General features: G+C 15.7%; 5 protein-coding genes across 5 annotated transcripts, besides 61 other annotated features; 3 read left to right on the top strand and 2 right to left on the bottom strand. All coding sequences in view use genetic code 6, as the record gives it.

Annotated features, from left to right (window-relative positions):
- Nucleotides 1–1,299: 1,299 nt before the first annotated feature.
- Nucleotides 1,300–1,360: a microsatellite.
- A 1,054-nt stretch (nucleotides 1,361–2,414) lies between these two features.
- Nucleotides 2,415–2,467: a microsatellite.
- An 81-nt stretch (nucleotides 2,468–2,548) lies between these two features.
- Nucleotides 2,549–2,607: a microsatellite.
- A 296-nt stretch (nucleotides 2,608–2,903) lies between these two features.
- Nucleotides 2,904–2,928: a microsatellite.
- Nucleotides 2,929–3,275: 347 nt separating this feature from the next.
- Nucleotides 3,276–3,317: a microsatellite.
- Nucleotides 3,318–3,574: 257 nt separating this feature from the next.
- Nucleotides 3,575–3,628: a microsatellite.
- A 388-nt stretch (nucleotides 3,629–4,016) lies between these two features.
- Nucleotides 4,017–4,076: a microsatellite.
- Nucleotides 4,077–5,199: 1,123 nt separating this feature from the next.
- Nucleotides 5,200–5,241: a microsatellite.
- Nucleotides 5,242–5,688: 447 nt separating this feature from the next.
- Nucleotides 5,689–5,756: a microsatellite.
- Nucleotides 5,693–5,813: a microsatellite.
- Nucleotides 5,700–5,805: a microsatellite.
- Nucleotides 5,702–5,758: a microsatellite.
- Nucleotides 5,767–5,821: a microsatellite.
- Nucleotides 5,773–5,867: a microsatellite.
- Nucleotides 5,807–5,899: a microsatellite.
- A 728-nt stretch (nucleotides 5,900–6,627) lies between these two features.
- Nucleotides 6,628–6,683: a microsatellite.
- Nucleotides 6,629–6,682: a microsatellite.
- Nucleotides 6,684–7,148: 465 nt separating the features above from the next.
- Nucleotides 7,149–7,196: a microsatellite.
- A 130-nt stretch (nucleotides 7,197–7,326) lies between these two features.
- Nucleotides 7,327–7,367: a microsatellite.
- Nucleotides 7,368–9,310: 1,943 nt separating this feature from the next.
- Nucleotides 9,311–9,379: a microsatellite.
- Nucleotides 9,380–10,347: 968 nt separating this feature from the next.
- Nucleotides 10,348–10,451: a microsatellite.
- Nucleotides 10,416–10,463: a microsatellite.
- A 681-nt stretch (nucleotides 10,464–11,144) lies between these two features.
- Nucleotides 11,145–11,177: a microsatellite.
- Nucleotides 11,178–11,461: 284 nt separating this feature from the next.
- Nucleotides 11,462–11,504: a microsatellite.
- Nucleotides 11,471–11,509: a microsatellite.
- Nucleotides 11,474–11,521: a microsatellite.
- A 4-nt stretch (nucleotides 11,522–11,525) lies between these two features.
- Nucleotides 11,526–11,578: a microsatellite.
- Nucleotides 11,579–12,233: 655 nt separating this feature from the next.
- Nucleotides 12,234–12,266: a microsatellite.
- Nucleotides 12,267–12,285: 19 nt separating this feature from the next.
- IMG5_105300 (mak10 amino-acid n-acetyltransferase subunit , putative) lies at nucleotides 12,286–14,888 on the bottom strand (the record flags this gene model as incomplete). The annotated part of the gene is made up of 11 exons (XM_004035084.1): nucleotides 12,286–12,408; nucleotides 12,454–12,579; nucleotides 12,629–12,921; nucleotides 12,965–13,202; nucleotides 13,267–13,449; nucleotides 13,515–13,759; nucleotides 13,967–14,032; nucleotides 14,074–14,145; nucleotides 14,211–14,374; nucleotides 14,433–14,518; nucleotides 14,643–14,888. The coding sequence occupies 11 exons, from the start codon at nucleotides 14,886–14,888 to the stop codon at nucleotides 12,286–12,288; spliced, it is 1,842 nt and encodes a 613-aa protein (XP_004035132.1).
- Nucleotides 12,419–12,449: a microsatellite.
- Nucleotides 12,939–12,963: a microsatellite.
- Nucleotides 14,567–14,631: a microsatellite.
- Nucleotides 14,889–14,918: 30 nt separating the features above from the next.
- Nucleotides 14,919–14,955: a microsatellite.
- Nucleotides 14,919–14,957: a microsatellite.
- Nucleotides 14,949–14,994: a microsatellite.
- Nucleotides 14,950–15,004: a microsatellite.
- Nucleotides 15,005–15,106: 102 nt separating this feature from the next.
- IMG5_105290 (hypothetical protein) lies at nucleotides 15,107–17,947 on the top strand (the record flags this gene model as incomplete). The annotated part of the gene is made up of 3 exons (XM_004035083.1): nucleotides 15,107–16,045; nucleotides 16,105–16,342; nucleotides 16,482–17,947. 3 exons carry the CDS (start codon nucleotides 15,107–15,109, stop codon nucleotides 17,945–17,947), a joined length of 2,643 nt encoding a protein of 880 aa, XP_004035131.1.
- Nucleotides 15,659–15,686: a microsatellite.
- Nucleotides 16,047–16,088: a microsatellite.
- Nucleotides 16,345–16,370: a microsatellite.
- Nucleotides 16,412–16,460: a microsatellite.
- Nucleotides 16,412–16,471: a microsatellite.
- Nucleotides 16,414–16,471: a microsatellite.
- Nucleotides 17,538–17,594: a microsatellite.
- Nucleotides 17,539–17,600: a microsatellite.
- Nucleotides 17,567–17,603: a microsatellite.
- Nucleotides 17,591–17,642: a microsatellite.
- Nucleotides 17,596–17,647: a microsatellite.
- Nucleotides 17,614–17,652: a microsatellite.
- Nucleotides 17,948–18,459: 512 nt separating the features above from the next.
- On the top strand, nucleotides 18,460–19,404 carry IMG5_105280 (hypothetical protein; the record flags this gene model as incomplete). The annotated part of the gene is made up of 3 exons (XM_004035082.1): nucleotides 18,460–18,811; nucleotides 19,233–19,259; nucleotides 19,388–19,404. The coding sequence occupies 3 exons, from the start codon at nucleotides 18,460–18,462 to the stop codon at nucleotides 19,402–19,404; spliced, it is 396 nt and encodes a 131-aa protein (XP_004035130.1).
- Nucleotides 18,465–18,489: a microsatellite.
- Nucleotides 18,828–18,893: a microsatellite.
- Nucleotides 19,405–20,151: 747 nt separating the features above from the next.
- Nucleotides 20,152–20,229: a microsatellite.
- Nucleotides 20,156–20,229: a microsatellite.
- Nucleotides 20,230–21,159: 930 nt separating this feature from the next.
- Nucleotides 21,160–21,227: a microsatellite.
- Nucleotides 21,220–21,264: a microsatellite.
- A 499-nt stretch (nucleotides 21,265–21,763) lies between these two features.
- IMG5_105270 (hypothetical protein) lies at nucleotides 21,764–23,137 on the bottom strand (the record flags this gene model as incomplete). Its single annotated transcript, XM_004035080.1, has 2 exons — nucleotides 21,764–22,008; nucleotides 23,113–23,137. The coding sequence occupies 2 exons, from the start codon at nucleotides 23,135–23,137 to the stop codon at nucleotides 21,764–21,766; spliced, it is 270 nt and encodes an 89-aa protein (XP_004035128.1).
- Nucleotides 22,506–22,603: a microsatellite.
- Nucleotides 22,506–22,618: a microsatellite.
- Nucleotides 22,707–22,741: a microsatellite.
- IMG5_105260 (sodium calcium exchanger protein, putative) lies at nucleotides 23,009–24,035 on the top strand (the record flags this gene model as incomplete). Its single annotated transcript, XM_004035081.1, has 4 exons — nucleotides 23,009–23,351; nucleotides 23,419–23,494; nucleotides 23,582–23,708; nucleotides 23,936–24,035. The coding sequence occupies exons 1-4, from the start codon at nucleotides 23,247–23,249 to the stop codon at nucleotides 24,033–24,035; spliced, it is 408 nt and encodes a 135-aa protein (XP_004035129.1). The 5' UTR covers nucleotides 23,009–23,246.
- Nucleotides 23,893–23,956: a microsatellite.
- A 150-nt stretch (nucleotides 24,036–24,185) lies between the features above and the next one.
- Nucleotides 24,186–24,245: a microsatellite.
- Nucleotides 24,186–24,258: a microsatellite.
- A 2,009-nt stretch (nucleotides 24,259–26,267) lies between these two features.
- Nucleotides 26,268–26,311: a microsatellite.
- Nucleotides 26,312–26,908: 597 nt separating this feature from the next.
- Nucleotides 26,909–26,984: a microsatellite.
- Between the last annotated feature and the right edge of the window lie 70 nt (nucleotides 26,985–27,054).

Here is a 27,054-nt window from a genome sequence, read left to right as displayed (position 1 = left end):
TCACTAAAAAAACATTGCTTTTTTTAGAAAAATAAAATATAATTTACAATATATTTAATAAAAATAAATATTTTTACGTTAATTGGTTATTGTTTTTTTTTATATTTTAATTTTTTTTTTTATCTATTTTTACAAAAAAAAAAAAAAAAAAATACTATTTTTAACAAAAAAATAAAAAAACTAATAAAATTATAAATAAATAAATAAAAAAAAAATGATAAATTCATAATAAGAAGTAGAAAATTAAAACTTATATTAATAATATATAAACTTAGTATATATTTTATTTTTTTAAAAATAAGCACAAATTAAATTAAAAAGATAAAGTTATATAACTTTTACAAAAAAAGAAGAAAACTGATTAAGATGCATATTAAATTTTAAAAAAAGTCCAAGATTTTGAAGCCATAAATAAAATATTTGGAAAAGATACTGAATATTTAGCCAAAATTTCTGTATTTAAATATTATTATTTTATTTGTTTCTCCCTTTTAACAAAAAAAATATAAACATATTTAAAAAGTTATGTAAAGAAATGTCAGTAGAAATATATTAAAAAGGTCAAACAATATTAAAAGAAAACGAGCCATCGAATAATAAATTTTACATAATAATAAAAGGCCAAGTAATAATTGTAAAGTAAAACGATACAAACGTATTTTAAGTCCCAAGCAAAGCTTAAATAAATAACAACATAAACAATATTAGTATTTCAAAAACGAACTTGGATATTATTATCTAAAATGATATTTAATAAGAACAAGAACTTTTTTTATAATAATAAATAGCATATTATGGAAAAGAAATTAATAGATTAAATGAAGGTTCAGGTTTTGGTGAATAAGCTATATTATAAAGTGATCCTAAAGTAATTATAATTTATATCTTAGTATATATTTTAACTCTAAAAAATATATATAGAAAGCTAAAAGAGGTGCAAGTATATTAGCTGCTGAAAATAATACTTATTTAATAATAATTTAAAAAAAAGATTTCATGAAATTCGTTGAGAAATTTTCATAAGCCGGAAAATTAAAATTACAAATATTCAGTATGTTAATGCCTTAATTGAAATAAATAACATCCTAATAAACAAGAGACGATTTATTATTTTATTTTCATGAAGAAGGTGGATAAAGAGGCCAATAAATAATATAAGAAGGAAAACCAGGAGATAAAATATATGTTTTATTTGAAGGACAAGTATAAGTAGAATAAAACTACATAAATATAAACAATATATATTATAAAGATATATAAAAAGTAAACTAAAATAAAAAAACATAGATAAAAATAAAAATATATATATATATATAAATATTTATATATTTATATATTTATATATTTATATATTTATATAGAATATATTTTTTAAAAATAGATAAAAATTACTTCTATTGATCCTTATGCTTTTTTTGGGGAAGAAATTCTTTTAAATAATGATGATAATTCAAAATATGATTATACAGTGACTATTAGTTCCATTTAGGCTAAGTTTTTTTATTCTAAAAAAAGTGCTCTTTAGAATAAATTCCCAAATTTAATTAAGGATATTATTAATGATTTTTAATTAAAAGAAAAAGGAAGGAAATAAATAAAAGATTATAATTTTTAGTTAATTTAAAATAATTAAATGAATAGTGATGTTAATTAAACACTACATCATTATAATAAATTAAAAAACTAAGATGTTTTTTATAAATGAATAATTCAATGATTGAAATGCATAATAAAAGAGCATTAAAAGTATTCATATATTAAAAAGTATATTTTATTTTTATTTTAATATATATAAAGGATTAATCTAGATAAGAATTAATGTAGCCTGAATAAATAACTAAATATAGAATAAAAATAATGAAATAAATTGAATAATCTGAATAATTAAATAATAATGATTCTTAAGGGAAACAAATTAAAGAAAAGAATATTAAATAAGATAAAAAATAATGTCATTCAGATATTAGCAGTATTTTTAACAAATTAAATAAAAGAAAATAATAAAATATAAAACAAAATTCATTTGATGATTAATAAATTAATGATTAAATAAGGAAAGAAAGCATAATTAAAAACACTGAAACTTCAAATTAAACATAATAATAAAAATAATAAAATTAATAAAATCAAGGTATAGACTTAAATATTATTGAATATTATATACTAATATAATAATAATTATATCGTGAATAATAATAATAATAATAAAAAAATGAATACCAGTTAAATTTAGGTTATAACGATTAATTTAAAAGTGAATAAAACCGTAAATTAAATATGCTTATTAAAAAATAATAAAAATAGCCTTTACCTACTTTTAAAAATAAATCTAAAAATAATAGTCTTAAAAAAATGGTAAAAATACATATAATTTTATATATATTAAAAAAATAAGCTTTAATTTGTTGTTTAAAAAAAAACTAATAATAATGATAATTAAAAATAATAAGAAGATATATAAAAAATAGATTAAAATACATAAAATATAGATACAGATGTTATTGTTAGTTTTTAGCCTTACTTTTCTTAATATAATTAGAATTTTAATAATAAATCTATAAATTCAAATACACATAAATCTACAAATTCAAATACAAATAAATCTACTTATAGAGTAATTAATTTTTATAATATTTTTTTTTTATTAAAAATAAAATAAAATAAAAGAATCTTTTTAAATAAAATAATAAATAAAAATACTAAAAATTTTAAACCGAAGAAAATGAAGATTTATGTAATGAAATTTAAGAATAAAATAATCTCTATTAATTATAAAATTTAAAAAATCGACTTTAAAAAAACTAAACAATGAATTAAAATTATATCAATGAATAATAATTAAATAAAAACTATTAAAATTCATATTTATTAAACTCTAATACTACCAATATAAATAAAAATAAAAATTCAAATTCAAATTCAAATTCATAATATTATTCAAGTAGATATTTCTAATAAAGAAGAGGCTAATTTATTTTTTCGAAAAATCCAATAAATTTTTAAAATATTAAAAATCATATCTTTTATAGTTAAAGCATGAGTCCTTTAAAAAATAATAACTAGATAAGTATAAAATAAAAACGAAATATTAATTATTCTAAGCATTAAAATTATTCCGATTATTTCTAGTTTAAAAATAAATGAAAAGTTTATTTAATTAAAAAAAAAAAATGAAAGAGAGAGAGAGAGAGAGAGAGATAAATATATTTATATATAAATACATAAGATTTTTTCTTTTTTTTAATTTAAATATAAATTAAAATTAAGTTTATAAATAATAAATAAATAAAAAATATTAATAAAGAAAAAAAAAATATAAATTGAAATTTAATGGAAGTAATCTAAACTAAAAATAAAAATAATGAATAGTAATATATGAAAGAATTCACATAATTTGTATTCTAAAAAGAAAAAAAATCTAAATAATTAAATATAAGTAAATTATTTGATTTTAAAGAAGAAGAAAACTAAAATTAATAAATAAAAAAGAAAAAAAATTTAACTAAAAGCATCTTTATTAAAACCAAATGAATTTTCATAGAAACATAAGTAATGAATAGATTAAGCATAATTATAATAAGATAAAAATATTAGAATTAATAACATACAATAATAATTAAATAAATAATTTAAATTAAAAACATAAACCAAAGAATAATTATTTAACAATATATTAAGCAAATTTAAGAATTTAGAAACTTTTGTTGATATAAATCCTTTTTTAATGGATTTAAATATACTAAATAATCCTTAGTTTATCCAAAAACTTAAAGAAATATAATAAAAAATAGAAAACAAACAAGATAGTATTGAAATCTAATAGATTATTCAATAAATATAAAACCAAGAGTATTATTAAATTGAAACTAAAAATTCTATTAAATAAAAAGAATTTATACCAAAATATAATCTATTGTAAAAATCTATAAATTAAATAAATAATTGGAGAAATACAAATAATTTTGTAAATAATATTTTTGAAAATAAAACAATTGATTATTTAAAAAATAAACTGTAAAATAAAAATGTAAAATATTTATTATAAGAAAAAAAAAATATATAATTTTTATATATAACATATAATAAATATTTTTTTTAAAAAAATATATATAAATTAGGTAAATGATTTAGATTATAATTATGAAAATTTCGATGTATATTTAAAAGATCTCTTATTTGAAAAAGTACAAAAAATTGAAAAGAAAACAACTCAAAATAATATAAGTCTTCCTATATTAAATATATAAAAACATTACCATTAATGAATTAATCAAAAACAACTGAATTAAACCAAATTGAGTAATTAAAATAAGAAAAACAAAATTAGATGAAGTAAAGAACTAATTATTATCAAAACTATTAACAACAGATGGTTTAAATGAGGAAATATAAAACAATTTAATGAACAAAAATAATATTATGAAAGTTTTTAGAAAAAATCGAATAGTGTATGTAAAAGATTACATTAAATTCAATAAAGTTTATTTAAAAAAAAATGGGTAAATTCATAAATAAAACTCAAATAATTTCGAAAAAATGAATATGAAAAAGTGTTAAATGAAATTAAAGCAAATAAAGATAACTAAAAATATAGTTCCTTCTTTTTCCCTTCTAAAAAATCCTACAAATATATTTTCAAAGGAAAAGAAATATAATCTAAAGTTTAAAGTCATTTAGACTCTTTTTCTCTTAGTAGTCCTTCTTTAAAGGCAAAAAAATAAATACAATCACCTTTATTTACTCAAAAATCAAAAAAAAAAAAACTAACTAATCATAAAATTTAAATGAAAATAAAAAATAAAAGTATTTAATGAATCATAAATATAGTTAGTTTTTGGAAAAAGTTTAATAATGTGAATTAGATTTTTAGTCTTAAAATAAAAACAAATTAATTAAATTGATAAAATCTAATAAAAGTATGATTAAGAAATTAAAAAGTATAAAGAATAAAATGTTGATTCTATTAAAATTATAGCATATAATATGTTTTTATTTTTTTATTTTTTCACAATTATATTCTTTAATTTTAAATAAAAAATAATAAATAGAGATGACATGTATCCAAAAAAATATGTTAAAGGTAGAATGTTTTGATTTATTTATTTTTTTAAAAAAAAAATGAAATTAATTTATATTATAGTCTCAATTTAAAAAAATGAGAAATATATTAATTATGTAATTAAAATTAATAATAAGGATTAAAAAAAACATAAATTAAATAAAAAAAAAAAAAATTAAATATTTTAATTTTAAATTAATATCATTTTTCTTAAACTTTTTATAAAAGATCTTAATTAATTTTAATTTTTTTATTATTATTTTGAAAATTCGAACTATTAATATTTTCCTAATTATTATTATTATTATTATTTTAAAACAAATGTTAAAATCTTTATTCTTCCTAATAAAAAGGCTAATAGAAATGATCCTAAGGTCTTAAAAAATAACACATCTACTAATACTATTATTATTAATGATAATAATTATCAAAATTTTAATTCCTCATAACTTTCAAATCAGACATATTATTACAATTATCACATTTACATAAATTTGTACATTTAACTCCCATTTAATAGCATTCACAATATTTTTTTAGGCATTAGCTTTTTTTACAATTACACCCTTTAGTATGTATTTTTAAAACATTGTTTTCTGTATTTATTTATTATTCACAATTCTATGTTAAAAAATATAAAAAAAATATATAAATATAATAAGATAAATATATAAAATAGAATAAATAAATAAATAAATATCTAAACAATAAAAATATAAATATTTATAAATATATAAATATAAAAAAATATATATATTTATATTTATTATATATATATATATATATATATATATATATATATATATATTTATTTTAATTTAATAATTTTATATTTATATTAGTTTTACTTTTACATCAATTTTACTATCAAATCCTGAACTATTTCTATTTATTATTCCTTACATAGCCTTTTTTCTTAAATCTTCATATTCAGGTCTATTAAAGCATTTTACACAATTACATCCTTCACAATATTTTTTGGCTTAAAAGCATTCACAATATAATTTTAAACATTTTGTCTTTTTACAATTACAGCAATCTTTTTTTACTTCATTTTATGTTTCTTCTGATAAAACTAAAGGTTATTGTTAATATTTTTCCTATTTTTAAATTCCATCATTATTATATGTATCTTTAATTTAATTTTCTTCTTATTTTATTTATTTCTATAGCTTTTTTTACAAAGATTATAGCGTATTTTGTTCTTATTCTGATTATTCTTCTTCATTTTCAGCAAATAAATCCTTTATACAAGATTTATTTAATTTTTTATCTTCTATTTAGTTTTTTGATGAAATATTTAATTATTATTTATTTGAATCTTATATTTCAAAAAGAAACTTATAATTAGAAAAGCCAAAATTTTTAGTTATTTCTTCAAAATATTAACTTTTTTTAAATTTATCTAATTCTAAACTAAATTTATTTTTAAAATTAATTATTTTATTTTTTTATAAAAAAAAAAAATACCTATTATTAAATTCAATTATAAAAGAAGGTTTTTAAGTTTTTTTATTTGATTTATTTTCCAAATCTTTTTCGCTTTAATTTTATTAATTATTTGTATTTTCTTCTTCTTCTTCCTATTCTTATTCTTATTCTTCATCTTCTTCTTATTGTTATTATTTGCTTTGTTTATGTTATTTTAAAAATGGAATTGGAAATTCTTATATATTTGTTTTTTCGTTTTCCTATTATAAATTTTCGAAAGGGCTAAAAGGTATATTATAATTTTATAACCCTCTTTTTTTTTATATATATTTTTTTTTTTAAAAAAAATATAAAAAAAAAAAAGTACTTATTGTTATTTTAGAAAATACAAGGAGAAAATAAAGAGTATTATTAATTTAAATAAATATTATTTAATGGAGTTAATATAACTGGTTATTTTTATTTGGTAATATTAATCTGAGGAGAATTTTTGTTATTTTTTTAAGATATTTGTATATTATTATTTGCTTAAGGTCTAATTATTATTTTCTTTTGTTAAAATTCTATTATATTTAAAGGAAAAAATATATAATAAATATATTTTAAAGATGGTTTTTTTTAATATACCTTGTTTTTGGACTATTCCTTATTACATTTCTTTTTTTTTTTTTAAATGATTTTTTTTTTTTTTTACAATATTTATTTTATAAAAATATATATTTATGTCGCGTTTTAATTATAGAAAATTAATTATTTAAAAAATAAATAAAAAAATAAGAAAAAAAAAAGCAAAATTTATTTTTTAAAATCATCCTTTATATTTTTATTAAAAAAATAAAAATATATATATATTTAAAAAAAATATCATTTAATTTAATGTAATTAAAAAAAAAATACATACAAATAAACGAAAATTTCCGTATATAATTAAAATAAAAAAATGTCATCTAAACCAAATAAAATCGACTTATTGTACTAAAAAAAGCCCAAAATAATAACATTAGTAGATCCAAATTAAAATTAATCAATATAGTAAAGTCCATATTACCCTCCCCCCACATATTAATAATATGATAATAAAATTCTTTAATTAAACGGGACAAACAAATTTCAAAACAATAATTTAGATTAATACTAAACATTTTATAGTTAACCTATAGATTTCCAAATGACAAACATCCGATAAAATACTTTAAATTTACCTCAGTTATAAAATGATGGCTTCTTACCTCCTCCACCGCCTCCTCCTCCTGAAATATTATAAATATTAATGAATATTTTAAATGGAGATTTTAATAATAATAGAAATATGAATAATGAAAATTTTAAAAACACACTATTGAAACAAAATAATAATTTACCTTTAAGTTTATTAAAATAAAGTAAAATAAATATTACTAGAAAAAATAGTCTGTAAAAGCAAAATTTATTAGAAAAAACAGTTCCTTAGTTTATTAAATTCGAAAATAATAATAATAACTAGATTAAATTATATAAAGTTTCAAATGAAGAATTTAAAAGCTCTACTCAATAAATACAAGTAATTAAATAAAATGAATAATAAATCGATAAAAATATTTCAGTTATTACTTAAGAATCAAATTAAGAAAATTTAAATTATTAAAATTTTAAATTTAATGAATAATAATCAATGTAATTACTTTTTTTTTATTATGATAATTTATAATTTTTAGAACCGAAAGTTAGTTTTAAAATTAAATACCTAAACAAGCTATAAATCCTTAACATGCTTGTGATATTGAAAATGAAAAAGTTAAAGAAAAAGAAAAATAAGAAGAAGAATATGAAAAAAAAAGGAGTATTTTTTAGAAAAAAACAAATATAAAGGTATTTTAATTCAATAATATAAAAATATATTTTATTTAAAAAAATAAATAAAAAAAGTCTTGCTTTAAGTCTAAAAAGAAAAATCAAAACAGGTATTTTTTATTTTTTATATAAAATGAACAAAAAAATTAATTTTAAATGACGAAAAAAATTAAGTTAATGGATAAACTTTTAGGAAAAGAAATTGAAGAAATAGAGAAAAATTTAAATAAACATGATTAAAATTATATAGAATAATTAGAAGAGATTAAATAAAATTAAAATGAATAATAAGAATTAGAAAAAATTATATAAGATATAAGAGATGAAAGAAATTATAAAAAAATCCAAAAATTGTTTGGGTAATTCTATATATAAATATAAATTAATAAAAAAATAGAGTTTAATTAGAAAAACCAATAGATTAAATAATAGATTTAGATAAGGTAAAAGCTGATTATACATTAGAAAATAATTTAAGGAAAAATCAATACTTATATGAAAAAGCAGATTAAATTTTTATGGATTATGATTATTAAGAAGGTTTAATAGATGGAATGAATATACATAATAATATAAGTATTGAATAAAAAAATAGATTAAGTTTTGATAAAAAATCAGATATAAAAAATGAAAATAATGTAAAAAAAAAAAAAAACCAAAAAAAATAAAATAAAAGAAATAATCTAATATAAGTAATGAAAGCTAATATTATGAAAAATTATAAAAAGAATTTAATTAAATCAATATTAAATTAGGAAAATTAAAAACAAATGAAAAATAAATTAAAAGTGAAGGTTTAATTATGTTAGATGGAAGGAAATAAAGTGTTAAAAAAAATAGTTAATAAAATATTAAAATATAAAAAAAGGAAAAAAAAATCAAAACTAAAATGCCTATATATTGAAAAAATACAAAAATTAAAAGTTATTTTGTATATTATTATTATTTTAAATAACAAAAATATAAATGATTTATTAAATTATAAATTATTATTTTATATATTTTATTTTTTTAATAAAAATAAACTATTTTTTATATTTATTATATATAATAATAATAGTAAAAAGTGAAACATTTTTTTTAAAATTATTTATTTAGTTTTAAAAAATAATATTTCTTAAAACATCAAAAAATTAAAATATTTTATTTTTTAAATTAATTAAATAATCTAAAATAAAATAAAAATTAAAATTAAAATAATATTTAATAAAAAAAAAAATGAATAAAGTTTCAATAATAAACAAATAAAGAAAATTGATTTATTAATCCCCAAAATAAACTATAAATAATTTACAGAATGAATAAACCTTACCATTAATTAATATTATTAATTAAATAATTTAATTTAAAAAACAAGTTTTTGATAAATTATAATTCTTTGTTTTTAGTTTAAGGATTTTTTTTTTAAAAAAAAAATAGGAATTTTAAAAAAATGAAACTTAAATTATATATAATAAACTAATTACAAAAGTACTTGAAAATATTTAAATATAAAGTCTAGAGCCTTTACTTGTCAAATAATTTTCAATACAAATAAATAATATTTCCTTTAACTTAATAATATGTAAATTATAAACACAAATAAACTTTTTTTAAAAAAATTAGAATCAAATAAATATGAATTAACATTAAATTTATTAGAATGTTCACTTAGAATATTAAAAGAAATTCCATATTTTTTTTATCAAGAATAATTATTATTAAATACATTCAATAATATAGCTATAAATTGTACTAAGTTATTATTATATATATTATAATTTTTATTTTTTTTAAAAAAAAAAGAAAAGGAAATATAATGATAGCTAAAAAAATATTGAAAGATTGCTTAAAATAATTCTTTTAGTTTAATTTTAAAAATAATTAACATAAATAAATTTAAATAAACAAGAATTTGAATTTATTTCAAATTCAAAAATGTATTATTTTAAATAATATATCCTCTATATATTTATAATTAAATAAAAATTAAAACTGTTAATTTATTTCTTATTATGCATATTCATAATTATAATAATCAGTAATAAATATATAAATATATATATATATATATAAATACTTATATTTATATCAACATAATTAATATTTATCATAATTATTTTTATATATATATATATTATTATATATATATTTATTTGTATATTTTTTAAATAAAAGATATTTTAAAATATTGAAAGTTCTATTAATGAATTTGAATTTTGCTAAAGACTATAAATATTATTGATTAGCTATTTTAATTATTTAAAATCATCTATTTTAATATCTCATTTATAAAAAAAAATGAATATAATAAATAATTTTAAGAAATATTTTATATTGGATAATAATTATGTTAAAAATTTTTAAATTATAATTAAAATGAAAAAATTTAAATTCTATATTTTAATATTTGTAACTTAAATAAATAAAATAAAAAATAGCTTAATTAATAGTAAAATGATCTATATGGAAAGTCTTATACAAGTATACCTTTAGAAACTAAGATATTATTTCATTTGAATAATTCTAAATCTTTTAATTGCTTATGTATTTTTAATATTTTTAATTTAATTATTTATTATATATAAAAAGAAAAAAATAATAAATATATGTAATCGATTTTCAAAAATTTTTAAAAACCTTTGAAAGAAATTAAAAATTATCAAATTAAAAATAATGATATAATAAATAATTTCTAAGTAAAAAAATAATTTAAATAAATAAAACCATAATTACAAGAAATATAAAATTAATAAAATAAAGAAATATTTCATGAAAAATTAGATAACTTACATTCAAATACAGAAATTTAAAATTAAAAATATTTTAAAAAATAAAATTATATAAATGATAATGAAAAAAATGATAATTAAAAAAAAGTTAAATAATATAAATTAAATCAATTAATTGATATAAATCCTTTAAGTAATTAACTTATTTAAATTGATTATGAAACAGAAATATAGGAATAAAATATAAATTTTAAAAAATAAAATAAAATATATTCAAAAACAGAAATTATAAATCCTATCTTTAGTAATAATTATAATGAATTTATGGAAGAAAATGAAGAAGAAATAATAAAAAATTAAATAGAAGAAGAATATGACTAAAGTAGAATAGAAAAAGAAACTATTTCATAATAATAAATAAATTTATTATAATATTTATAAAATAAAAAAATATAAATGAAAATTAAAAAAATTAAATAAGAAATATAAATATTATAATAATAATAATAATAATAATAATAATAATAATAATAATAATAATAATAATTATCACAAATTAAAGAATAAAATATTAGTAATAATAATAAAGAAAATATTTTTTTTTAAGATTAAATTCAATCATTAAAAAATAGTTAAAATTAAAATTTACTAGTGAATAAAATTGAATAATATTTTTAAGAAAATTAATAAAAAAATGAAGAGAAGTTTTCGTAAATTGAAGAATAAATATAATAAATTATTTTCTAAAAATAAAAAAATCCTAATTATTATTTTTCTTAAAATATAAAAAGCTTACAATCTTAATAATAATTTGATAATATATCGAACTAAACTTATTTCAAAAGCAATACGAATTCAATATAATTTTTAAACTTATAAAACGGTCTATCTATCGAATAACATGAATAATTCTCCCCCAAAAAATATTAAAAGTAAAAAGTTGAATGGACAAATTAATGATTATTTTTTATTTATTAAAAATAAATTTATTTCATTTTTTTTTTAATAAAAAAATTAAGTTTTTTTTTTTTAATATTTAATTATTTATATTTTACTTATTTTTAATTTTTTTATAATTATTTTATCCTAAATATTAATATATATATATATATATATATAATCTAATTTAAATATATTTTTTATATATAAAATTATATTTTGTTAAAAATTATATTTAATTAATTTACATTTTTATAATTAAATTTTTATTTTTTTATTTTTTTATTTTTTTTTTTATAAAAAAAAAAAAACATCTCATAAAATTTCCGGATAAGGATAATATATATGCTCTTTACTACTAAAGCTTCCTTTTAATTTTTATAAATCATTTTTTTTAAGTTTTATTTTCATGGCAGATAGACTACTTAATATACATACCTTTAAATATAAAAAATTAAAAAAAAAAAAATTAAAAAAAATTACTTTTATTAATTTTTTGGCATCATTTCTAATTCCTAAGGGCACTACTTCTTCATTTTCAGGAATTTATTAAAATAATTATTAAGCTTAACTTAAAGTTTATTTAATTTCTTCACAATATTAATCAAGCTTTTTTGAATTATAATAATATTATTTTTATTTAACTAAAAATAAATACTTTTTCTTTAGAAAAACCTTCACTAACCTTTTCTTAATATTATTAATAAGTGGGCATTTTCAAAAAAAATGCATTTTCAAATATTTTAAATCTATTCGCAAATCTATTTTTTAAAGTTTCTGGATCATTAAATTAAGGAATAAGTGAATATTTTTCTAATAAAAAGCAAATATGACTATTAGCTTTAGCATACAATTATAATCCTTTATAAAATATATAATAATAAAACCATTATTTTTAAAAAGGTTTTAATTTTTTTTTAGCTTAATCAAGGTTTTATTTAGTTTAAAAAGCTATTTTTTTTATTAACAAAAAAATAAAAAAATAAAAAAATACCTAAAATAAATTATTTATCAAATTTAATTAACATTAAACTTTATGTGTTTATTTCTAAAATTCTATAAACAAACTCTAATATAAAAAATATCTAACAATAATCAGCTAAATCAAATAATTCAAGTTAAAAACCTAAATGTAAATGTTAAGCCATCATTCTACAAGCCAAATTATAACTCCATGTAGTAGCAGTTTAAGCTTCATCTTTTTTTATAAGAAATTCTTTTTCGTATTTATCCTTTATTTATTTTTATTATTATTAACAATTAAAAAATTATTAAATAAAAATAACAAAAAATTACACTCTAACTTATTAAAATACTTAATTCTTAGTAAATTTTACAATAATCTCTATATTATCTATATTAATTAGAAAGGTATTTAGTTATATAATTTTAACAAACAATCTAACATTAATAAGAATATTCTAAAAAGCTTTAGGAATTTAGAGTGCTGTCAGACAATCCAAAATCTTTAAATATATTCTTTTTTGATTTAAAGAAATAATATATATAAGAATATTAATCTAAAAATATAAAAAAAAAACTACTTTAACCATATCTCCCATATCATATATAGAAAAATATTTTCCTGTTGAATAGAAAATATTACAATCTAAATATGTTTTTGCAAAGATATTTTTAGGTAAATTTTTAAACTCAATAATTTTTTCAAGAATTGCATAAAAGTTCTATTCTTTTGCAAGACTTAAAATATATTCCAAACTTTCCAAAAAGCTCTCAATCATAGAAAATCCATCTTCAATTTTCATTTCAAGATAGGGTCTTGGCGAGACTAAGCAATTAATAGTTTTTATCATATTTTTGGAAAAATAATTCTCTAAATTTAACTCTTATTAAGTATTTTTATACAAACTAGATGTTTCTTTTATTTCATATATTCGTTTTTTTAAACTGTTTATTTAACTTGTTATTTATTCATGTATTTATTAAGTATAATTAGAATTTGATAATAAAGATGATAATTTTAAAAAAGACTTACGGAATTTTAAACGAGAATCTATGGCATCATATTCATTTAGATTTATGTTTTTTTTCTTCTTTCTTACTATATAATTATATAGAATTTTTTATTTTTATTTTTTTTACAATTTGGATTTGTTATTTTATCTCCTATTAAATTTTCAGCTTCACTAATTTGATTTAATATCGTTTGTTCATCTAAAATTTAATTATTAATTTATTATTTATTTTATGTAAATAAAAATAAAAAAAATATTAAATACCTTTTTATTCAGGAAAACTAAAAACTGTAATTGTATAATCATCTTCTTTTAAAAAAGGTGAATATCTGACTGTTTCAAACATCATGATTCCATTTAAATATAAGCATTCGATATAAGATTTCAAAATTAAATTATTTTTATAAGAATTTTCATCATAAAAATAACTTAAAAAAAAAAAAAATTAATAATAATATATTATTTTAATATCAAAAGAATATATACACAAATTAATAAAGTGTTTAGGATAAAGAATATCCTTTTAACCAAGTAAACTCTAATGCTAATAAATAATCAATCAAATGAATTAACTATAAATATATAAATATATTTACATATAATTAATTTTTTAATTAAAAATAATTATATATTTTTATATACATCAATATATATTTTTATTTATATAAATATATATTTTTTTTATTATTATATTGCCTCATGATTTGTAAGATTTTCCGCTGCTTTTATTTCTCCATCTTTTATTAATTAAATAGGATGCTTTACATCTTTATATCCTACCTTTATATCCATTTTTGGATCACCTATTTCAGAAGAAGACATTGAATCATAAAAAGTAAACTCTTTAGTTGATATTGTTTCTCCTAATTGCATGTTTAAACATACATTATTAACTAAGTTAGTAATGTCTTCGAAATTATTCAATAATTGATGATTTTACATTTTTATTTTAATTAAAATTTTTTTAAGATATTTTTATTTTATTATTTTTTATATTTATTTATTTTTTTAAAGAATAATAAAATTAATTTTTTTTAAAAAATAAAATAAAATATAATAACTATAATTATAAATAAAAAAAAAATTGTAATATTAAAAAAATGGATACATAATATATAAAAACCCAATAAGCCCTTTCTTTTTGCATGCATGCGGAAAAAATGCAAATATTTTACTTAATTCTCTGCGAATAATAAAAAAACCTTGCAATAATTCAAGAAGATACACTTACAAACGGCATCCACCACACATATATAGTCCCTAAAGTTTCATAAATCGAATCTTCTGGTTATATATTATAATATAATAAAAAAAACTCATATTTATTTCTCACATATCCCCCTTCTAATATCGTAATTTACGATACTATTAAAAAACAGATGTTATTATATACATAAACACATGGAAAAAATAATTATTTTATAAATTCATTTACATTGTCCGAAAGTTAAGATTTATTATTTTTTTCTTCAAAAACTTAAAGAAATATATATTGTGCTAATTTCCAAGAGGCGATATAATAAGCGAATTTTCAAAAATATTCAAAATTAAAACTACCTAAAAAAGTTCTTATAAACGATTTAAAATGCCAGCCAAACGAAAAAAAAATCGTTGTAGCCTGTTCAGATGGATTTATTAGAATTTGGAATTATACTAGTCTTTCTTAATTGAAGAGTTTAAATGAACCTGATAATGTTTAAAATCATAATACTAATAATAATGAAAATAATAATGAAAATAGATATTTTTATACTTGCTTAGAGTTTTCTAATGATGGACATAAATTATTGGCAGGAACAAATCATGGGAAAATCTATATTTTAGATTCTAGACATTTGGGTACTAAGCATTTAATTTTGGCGAAAATTAGAATTTCAGAAAACGGAATTTTAAGTTTATAATGGATGCTGTATAATGGGTTTTTTAGTTTTAAAAATACATATTTTCTAGCTTTAACAGGTGAAGGAATTTTAAAATTATTCAATTTTCAAATAACAGGGGATTTAGAATAAATTAAAAATATTAAAAATTCATAAAATAAAATTTCAGCCAAAATAAATGAAATTTCTATAATTTATTAATAAAAAATAGATTATAAAGTATAAATAAAATATATATAAATACAAATATATATATATAAAAAATTATTTATATAAAGTTTCAAATATAAGATAATATTAGTATGGGATTTAATAAATTTCTTTAAGTACATTAATTTAGTAATTTAATAGCTTTTAAAAATATAAAGATGATAGAATAATTTAATTAGAAAAATATTAATTGTATAGAATATAATATAAAATTAATTCATTTATATGATAAAATGTCAGATAAAATAGATTTTCCATAATGTTCACCTTAGCATACACATAGTTTTGAATAATTAATACCTTCATGTAAATAAAAAATAAAAATAAAAAATAATTATACATATATATATAAATAAAAATATATAAATATACATAATTTTATATTTATATTTTTTATATATATATTATATTTATATTTATATATAATTTAATTTAAAATAAATAGAAAATAAAGAAATTTTATTCTAATCATAAAACTTTTATATTGAAAATCTCGATATTAAATTATTTTCAGCTGCAATGAATTTAATAAGGACTGTAGGGACTTTAAAGTAAATTATTCTTTCAGATGATATTTTATTTTTTGGTTTAGATACCCGTCCTATATCTTTAGAATATACTAACAAAATCAAATTCTTATTATTATATAAATTAGACAATAATTTTCGAGCAACAACCTTTAATATAAACTTAAAAGGAGAAAAAGAAGCTGAAATAGAGCATTTTGTAGAACTTTTTTGCACACAAGCTGTATTTTTAGGTAATCCAAAATACTAGAACCCCCCTGTGTATTATTTAATGAACAATAATTAATCTTTTTAAATAGAGTTTTAGCAAGATTACTTAGATGAATAATTGAAAATACATTTTTTGGACAAATAAAACACTCACTTTTTCAAGGATTAATTAAATGTTAAAATCCAAAAAATTTACAACACACCTTTAAGAGATGGATTTTGTATAATCTATTAAAATTACGGAGAAAACATATTAAGATTTTCAAAAAACAGACTTCCAGAAAACCATTTATGTAATATGTAAATTTTAAACGATTAAAACTATACTTTTAAAGGAGATTTAGATGACAATATAATTGATATTTAATGGTAAAACCTTAATTAAGATGATAAAAAATAGATAGGGGCAATAATTTGTTTAAATAAAATCTATTTTATAAACTAAAATTTAGAAAAAATAAAAATATTAAAATTATGTTAAATTTAAAATTCTAATAATTTAATAAACTAAGGGAAATGGTTTGGAAACGCTCTTTTTTTTGTTAACAAAACACATATAAATTATGCCTGTATAGACGGTACATATAATCCCTGTGTAAGTTTAGATAATTTTGAAAGTAAATAAATTATTAGTTTTATAATGATGGATAGAATTATTATAGGCTCGAAAAATAATCTTAAGAAAAAAATAGTTAAGATCATACAGAATTCAAAGTTAAATCTTTTTGTCCTTTAGAACCATTAATTTGTGGTATTTTAATACAAATAAAATAAAAATAGATATAAATATCAAAAAATATATATAATAAAATATAAATATAAATATATATTATATTTATATATATTTATTTATTTTTATTATTTTATTTTATATTTTTTTTAGGTTATTTAGCTAATTAGAAATATCTTAAATAAGAAATAAATACAGTTTTTATATAAACATTAATAGAAATTATAAGTAGTAATTAAATATCATAGAAATTAATATAAAAACTCATATAATTTAATTTATAACATTTAAGTTATATATATACTAATAATAGTGATAATAAATAATTCAATACGATTATAAGTGTATAAACAATGGAACAATTATTAAAAACAGAAGATTTAATAGAAAGTATATTTATAAATAAATAAATTAAAAATGAAATAGATGCTTTAGAAATAATGAAAAAAATTTAATAAGATCCTCGATATGTTGGCCAGAAAGAATAAATTAAATAAATTTATTAATATTATTTATTAATAGGAGAATTCGAAAAATCTTACTATTTAAATTATTTATTATAAAATTATCATAAAATGGCAATTGTAGCCAAAATTTTAAACTAGAAAGATTTATTAAATTAATTAACTAATGTTCTTTTGAATTCAAAAACTGGAAATAATTTACATTAAAATTGGAAATACATTCTATCTCAAATTACTTAATAAAACTATTAAAATAACTATTCTATAGAATCTTTTTAATAAACAGATAATTTGGCTTTTCCATTATTTCCAGTGTTTAAAATTAGTAATAAACAAATATAAGAAATAATGAGTTTATTCGATAAATAGGAGAATTAGATATTGAATTAGCAAAAAAAATTAAAAATATTGTCTAAAAAAAAGACTTAGCTTAATTCTCGGCTGGATTCGGAAGTATTACTTATAAATAAGTATATTTTTCTAAAAACGAAGATGAAGAAGATGAAGATGAAGATGAAGATGCCTGTTTTACAAACTATTGAGTAAACATAATTTGATAGTATTTATAATTATATAGGATTACATTCATAGTTTAATGAATAAAAAAAAAAAAATATTAAATGTGACCAAGAATAAAATTTCAACGAAAATCAAGACTAAATAGAAGAAGAAGAAGAAAAAGAAAACTAAGAAATTCTTATTCTATGGAGATTCGATGAAGGAAAAGGTAAAAATATCGATAATTTAAGCAATTATGAATAAATAAATAATGGAGAAATTATATCTAATAACATAGAAAATATATGGAATTAATTAGAAATAGGAGATCCTATGGAAATAGAAGGTATTTATAAAAAGCAATATTATATTATATTATAATATATAAATATATATATATATATATATATATATATATATATATATATTATTATTATTTTTTTTATATTTTTTTACATTTATCTATATATAAATGTGTATTAATTTTAAAGATAAATGGGGAGGAAAATGTCCTTAGTAATATAGTATAGTTTTTAATGGAATAAATGTTTAATGTATTAAAACTTGTAATGAAAAATGGTTTAATAAATAAAAATAAACGAAATAATTTACAATTGAATTTTGGATAAAACCAAATACTCCAAACGGTTCTTTAATGAGATTTTTTAATTAGTAATTGTAAGAAAGTACTTTAGAATTAAAAATAAATAATTATAACTCAGAATTATTTATCAAAGGTAGTCTTGTAAAATTAATTGTATATAAAGATGAAGATGAGGAAAACAATAACACAAGTAATAATTTAAATAAAACATAAAGTAATAATAATTAATAAAATTTAAGTTTAAATTAAAATTAATGGAACCATATATCTATTATATATGAGGATTTGTCTAAAATGTGTTTATTTATAAATTGTAAGGAACTTTTTATGAGTGAAGAAGATTTAGATTTCGAGATTTTCGAAGGACTTAAAAATAAACATATAATTTTAGGTTCTGAAAAATTTATAGGTGAAATTACAGAATTTCGTTTTAGAAAGGAAAAATTACTTTTAAGTCAAATTAAAGACGAGTAAAAGATTCCTTTATAATTAGTCCATGAAAAAAAGAAAAAAATAGCTTTTAAAATAAAAAAAAATAAAGAGAATAATAATAATTAAAATTAAATAAATAATTTTGTTATTTAAATGCCTTAAATTGTAAATGAAGAATAATAATAATAATAGGATTCTCATTAATAAAATAGTAAATAATAATTTGTTTTTGCTATGCCACCTATAATAAATGAAGAATTTTCAAAAAACAATGATTAAATTTAAATAAATAATTAAGAAACATAATCAAAAAATTAATTTTTTTTCTAAATGCCTCCTTTAGTTATGGACGATAATATAAAAAATGATGAAGAAGCAATTGAATAAAAACACGAAAATATTTTTAATAATAATAATAATTAATATTAAGAATAAGTATAACAAAATTTTAATGACTTTAATTCATATATAAGTCAAGAAAGAAAAAACACATAAAACTTTGGACAGTTTACATCACTTTAAAAAAATAATAATTATGACAATGATTTTAATACTTTTAAAAATTAAACAGATAATATTAATTAATAAAAAGGAAGCGGTAATAATTCAGATAATTTTGGAAATTTTAATCCAAATGCATTTAATAGTATAAACAATTTTAATACAAATAATTTTACATCAAACAATTTCAATACAACATAATTTAATCCAAATACTTTTAATACAAACATCCCAAATAATAATTCAAAAAATAATTCCTTTAATAACAATTCCATTAATAATCCAAATACTGACTTTTCTAATTTCAATTAATATTAATAATAATAAAATATATAATAAAAAGATACATAATTTTCTAATTTTGATAAAAAAATTTAATAAAAATTTAATTAATTTGAGTTCCCTTAGTAAAATTAATAATATGATAGTCCTTTAAAACAAGAGAAAATGGACGCTAATAATTAATAAGATTTCCTAGACTAGATAATATCATTGAATTCATAAAATGAGTTTCAAAAAGTATAATAAATAATTAATTTAGCCTTTTAGAAATTCGATAAAACTGATATTTAAAAAAATAAAAAATTCATTCAACAAATTTCTGCCTATTTTTTATCTTCGCAACTTCTTAATTAAATTTAATATACAAAAAATAATCATTAATTAAAATAGGCTCTTTATTATTTTCTAATATTAATTTCTATTTAATAACTTAAAGGTAAAATAAGGATAAAATACATTCTCTAAACTATCCAAACCTCAATCGAAGCTGAAAATTTCTTACTAGCAGAATAATTAAAAAATTCCCTTGATTAGTCTATTTAAACTGGAAAACCAGATCAAGAAGATATTGCTTTATTTTAATAATTAAAAAATATACTACAAGTTAATTCTTAGAAAAAAAATTAAAATAATAACATTACAAAGACTAATTGTCCTTATTGTGAATCTGAATTTGATTTTAAAGGTCCTAAAAAATGCGGATAATGTAAATAAGATATGATTTTGTGTTGGCAAAGCTTTAAACTATTCAAAAAATCTGATATATTGACTTGCTCTTTATGCAAATGTAATTATTCTGTATAAATTGTTAAGAATCCTACTGAAAAATGTTAATTATGTAAAATCGGAAAATTAGAAAATTATTAAAGTTGATTAATTTATATATATTTTGTTTTGTTTTTTATTTTAAATTTATATTTTTTAATTTTTTTTTTTTTTAAATAAATATATACATAAGATTTTAAAAAATATAAACATAATAAAATTATAAATAAAATTTTGTTAAATATTCTATATAATTTATATTTTAAAATTAAAAATTTATTTGTTTTTCTTTATAAAATATAATATTGTTATATAGAGATTTAGAAATAATATAGTTTTTTGTATTATTTTTAATTACAAATATATATACAAATAAATATATATGTATTTTTTATATAAATAATTTTATATTTTTTATATTTTTCGTTTTAAAAATAAAAAATAGAATTAAAATTAATTTTATTATATAATTATTATTATTATTATTTTAAAAAAAATGGATTAATGTAAGTTAGAATTAATAAAAATACAAAAAGACTAATGTTAATATGTAATATAAAACTGTAATAATGAAGAATTAATAAAATTTATTTAAATATATTATTGTTATTTAGATTAAAATATATTATTATTACTAATTATATCCGTAAAAAATTATAAAAAAAAAATTCGAATAAATAAAAAAAAAAAGATTTTAGTTTCATTATTTTCATTTCACCTTTTATAATCAACTGCAGAAAAATATTTGTCCCCATCTCTTACAAGAATTTCAGAATTTCTAAAATGTTCTTAAACATTAGCTGGAGTAACCTTATTAGCTTTAGGAAATGGAGCACCTGATGTACTAACAGCAATTATAGCTGGCGGAAGTGGAGATTCAGAAGGTATATCCTTAGCAATAGGAAGTATATTTGGAGCAGGTTTATTTGTAAATTCAGTTATTGTTGCAAGAGTTATTTCTTAATCAAATTAAATTTAATGTCAAAAACAGATTTTTTTGAGAGATATTGGATTTTATACATTTGGGACTTTTGTCATTATTTTATATACATTTATTGGTTTTGTGAATTTTCTTATGGCTTTGAGTTATTTAGGAATATATGTTATGTACAAATATATATATTATTTTAAATAATTTTCTTTTTTGATATTAGATTTATTATTGTAGTTATAATTTAAGAATGGTAATTTAAAACATAAAATAAACAAAAACACTTATAAAGTTTAATTGATGAAAAAGAAATGACTAATTCATAATTAGAATTTTCTATTAATAATAATAATTAAACTGAAGATTTAATTTCTGATATAATTATAAATGAAGATTATAATGAATCTTTTAAAGTTTCGTAATAAAAAATAAATATTTATACATTTTTTTTATTATTTTTAAGTAATAATCTGAAATTATATCTTTAAAATGGATATATGTAAAACGAAGTATAATTTTTTTTTGTATATATATATTTATAATAGTATGTATATATAAATATATAAATATATATATATATTATAATATATATATATATATATATATATTTATATTTATATATAAATTTATTTATTATAATCCTTAAATCGCTAGTAAAATTATTATATAAAAAGGATAATTATGGTTTACTAGCAGATTATAATGCATATTAAGTATAATTTTATTAAAATATATTATTAAAAAAAATTATTTTTAAAAAATTATAATAACAAAATAATAATATTGAATATAAAAAGAATCAATAGTAATCATAATTGCAGGAAACTAATACAATCTCGATACAAAGTTAAACTTTTACGTAAAAAAGAATTAACATATATTTCATTTAATAATTAATAAAATAAAACAAAAAGATAAAAAAAAAAATATTTAGGCTTTAAATTAAACCACGATTTAATGTTATTAAAATCAAAAATAAAAATGAGGCTTTTAAGATTTGACATGTAATGGTGTGAAATGGCTTTATGGTAAAAAATTTTATTTATATACGAATTTCCAATAAACTGTATCAGAGATTTAATTATTCCCAAGGTTGAAGATGAAAATTGGAATAAATGGCAATCAATATTACTTTGTTATACTTCTCCATTATTCATATTATTTTATACAAATAGCTAATTTATTGAAATATTTGGAATTTATTTATTATATATATGCTTATTTGTTAGTGTTATATCTTCAATAATTGTTTGGAAATTCACACATATGTCTATTGCCCCTTCTAATGTTTTCTATTTTGCTTTTTATGGTTTTGTTAATTCTATTATTGTTATTTCTATTGCAGCTTAATTATTAGTTGATTTTCTTGGAGTGATTTTTTTTTCGTTTATAAATAAAAATAAATATAATTTAATTTTTGTAAAAAAAAAATAAAAAGTTAATTTAATTACTTACAAATATAAATAAAGCCTATTTAGGAATGACATTTTTAGCTTTTGGAAACTCAGCAGGAGGTACATATTTATTTATATTTTAATTTTTTTTTTTATATTTTCTTAATAAAATTAATTAATTTTTTAATTTTTTTATATAATAATTAGATTTCTTTACTAACCCTTAATTAGCTAAAATGGGATATGGAATAATGGCTCTTTCAGGGTGCTTTGCAGGTCAAGTTTTTAATAGTTTGGTTGGATTTGGATTAGTTTTAGTTTTTTAAACATAAAAGTATTAATATTAAAAAAATACAAATTAATTTAAATAAAAAAATTATAGATAAAATATACAATTTTCCTTATTTAATGGAAAAACTACATCAGAAAAATTCGATAAACTAATTGTTTAAAGCGTTTTGCTTTTTAATTTTTTGAATTTAATAATTTTAATATTTATGGCTAATAAAAAAAAGTATATATAAAAAAAATAGTTTTAAAATTTAAAAATATAAAAAATAGATATGTTTTAAATTAAAATATTAGTAAATTTTTAAATATTTATTATGGCGTATTTTTCTCAATTGTAACATTTAGTGCTTTTGGAAGTATGTATTTATGATAAATAATAGAAAAAAAAAAAATCAAAAAAATTTTATATTTTAAATAAATATATTATAAAAAATAAAGTACAAATATAAAATTAATAATATATTATTTTTATTTTTGTATATAACAAATACATAATAATAAAATTAAAAAAATATAAATGTATATATATATATACATATATATTTATATATATATATAAATATATATATTTATTTATATAAAATTTTTTATATTCAATATATATTTTATAATTTATTATAAAAATAACAAATCTTTTTAGATTTATCTTTTTTTAATCTTTATTCTTATCTTTAAAAAAATAAATTAAAAATGAGTGAAAAAGAACTATTCAACCCAATGAAAAAAATAAAAAAAAAGTAATTATCCAAGATCTAAAATTATGTTTTATTAATTACCTTTATAATATTTATATCATTATTTATATTTGTCCATTACTTAAATAAAAAAACATTTGAAAACACATTATAAACATAATAAAATCTTTAATTTAATTTTAGAAACAATCTATTAATATATATACTTAATATAATAACAAATTTAGTAAATCCTATATTTATTATATTAATATTAGTATTGATGTTTTCATTTAAAACTTAAAAACTTGAAATATTAAATTTTATGCTATATTTTACTATTCTGACCTATATATGTAATTTTTTAAAAACCGCATATTCACAACCTCGACCTTTTTGGATTCCAAATAAAAATATTTAATATTTAGAATGGTTTTGTTATTAAGAATATGGAAATCCATCTGGGCATTCTTTATTGGGTTTTGTTTTTTACGAATATTTATTAAATAAATAATTTACCAAATTTCACTAAAACAAAAGAAATAGAGAAATCGCTCTTTTAATATTTTTTATATTTCTATATCTATGTATAATTTTCTCTAGAATTTATTTGGGGATGCATGCTTTAAATTAGGTTTTGTTCGGATTTATATTAGGTTTTTCATTTACTATATTCTATAAATATTATTTTGAATAAAGAATCTTTATTTTATTAGCTTACTTATTAAAATAAAACATTAATAAAAAAAATAGGGCACAAATACTATTTTTTATTAGTATAATATTCCTTTTTACAATTATAATACCAATAATAATATATATTTATTAATTACACATTAACAAAAATAACCCAGAAGAGTAAAACTGGAATATTCAAATAATAAATAAATGTAAATTAGATTAGAGTTAAACATTACAAATAGAATAATTCTATCATAAATGTTTTATTGACTTTTCAATTATTTGTATTTTTTTTTCGTTTCTTACATTTACATTATATAATCCTTTTCCGGAATTTATAATTGGAAGATATATTTTTATAAGATCCAAAATTTACGAACCTTTAGTAATTATTTCTATAATAGTAATTATATTAACAATATTTAATCTAATTCCTGTAAACGATATTGTTTATTTGAAATTCTTCTTGCAAGGAATGGGTATGTATTTGACTGGATATGCAGGTGCTTTTGTCGCTCCATACATTCTTTTTAAATACTAATTTATTAGACCTTTACATGTCGATTTGTGTAATGAATTATGTTAAGAATTATTAATAACTGAAAGTGATTTTAATGAGAATAAAATAAATAGCGAAACAAAAGATTTTAAATAAATTAATATTAATTAATGTGATTCTATATAAGAAAATTTAGTGGAAGAATTTGAAAAGCCTTAAAAAAGATCATGACTTTTGAAAAGGACTATAAAAATAAAAAATAGGATTATTTTTTATTTATTTTAATTATACTTTAGAGTATTATAAAATTAAAAATTCTAACTAAAAAAAATAAAAATAATCAGATTAATTTTAATATTAAATTATTTAAATGATTATTATATTTTATGCAAATTCTAATTTCTATATTTAGTGATAATTATAATAGATATTTTTTTTTTAAAAATAAAATAAAATAATAATAATAAAGATTAAAAATTTTTTAAATAAAAAAAAATATTATTCATTATAAAAAATTTAATCTAATTTTATGCATTTATAAATATTTTATTAAAAAATATATCAACTAATAATGTGTAGAGAAAGGCAATTTAGTATTATATTATTTAAATAAATCAATATACAAATTTTAAAATATAAATTATGCAAAAAATAAATTATTGATTTAAAAAATCATTTTAAATTATAGTACATATATTATAATATAATAATAATAATAAAAAAATCAATTCATTTAAGTCTAATTAAAATATATATATATATATATATATATATATATATATATATATATATTTAATACTTTTAAAATTGATGCTTCTTTTCTTAATTCTTTGACAACAGCTGCTAATGCTTCTGGATTTACTCCATTTTCACAAATACTTACTAAAACTGATAACTATTATCTATCTAATCCACAATTTAAAATTTGGTTTATATCATATAAAACTTGTTTTTTTAAATGTATTTTAAATTTATCATTAATAGTTTTATTTATATACTTTCTAAAGTTTCTTTTGCTTCTTCTAAATCAAAAGAACTTTAATTTGTCATGTTAAAATTATTATTTTATGAATAATTCATTTTTTTTTATTTTAAATTATTATTACAAAATTAATTAATAATAGAATAATAAGAATTTTTAATTTTTGATAACATTTTAAAATAATTACTTTATATAAAAAAAAGAGCTTTAAATCAAAAATATATTTCAGTAAAATTAATATTTAAATTTTTTTAAAAAATTTTAAAAAAAAAAGTATTAATAATTATTTTTATTTGTAAATAAAAAAATTAATTGGAAAAAAAATATCAACATTAATTAAAATTATTATAATTTTTTTTTTTTAAGATATTAATTAAGTTTTTATACAATTATAAATAATTTATTTATTTTAAAAATATATATATATATATATATATATTTTTTATAAAAAAAATAAAATATATATATATATTTTTTATAAAAATAAAATAATAAAAAAATTAAAAAAAAATGAATTTAATATTAACAAAATAATTGAATCTTATTAAAAGAG

Source organism: Ichthyophthirius multifiliis (assembly GCF_000220395.1).
Source record: "Ichthyophthirius multifiliis unplaced genomic scaffold scaff_1120509250873, whole genome shotgun sequence".
Classification (NCBI taxonomy): domain Eukaryota; phylum Ciliophora; class Oligohymenophorea; order Hymenostomatida; genus Ichthyophthirius; species Ichthyophthirius multifiliis.
The sequence above is the reverse complement of the archived record's forward strand: the minus strand, read 5'-3'. Positions and strand labels throughout refer to the sequence as shown.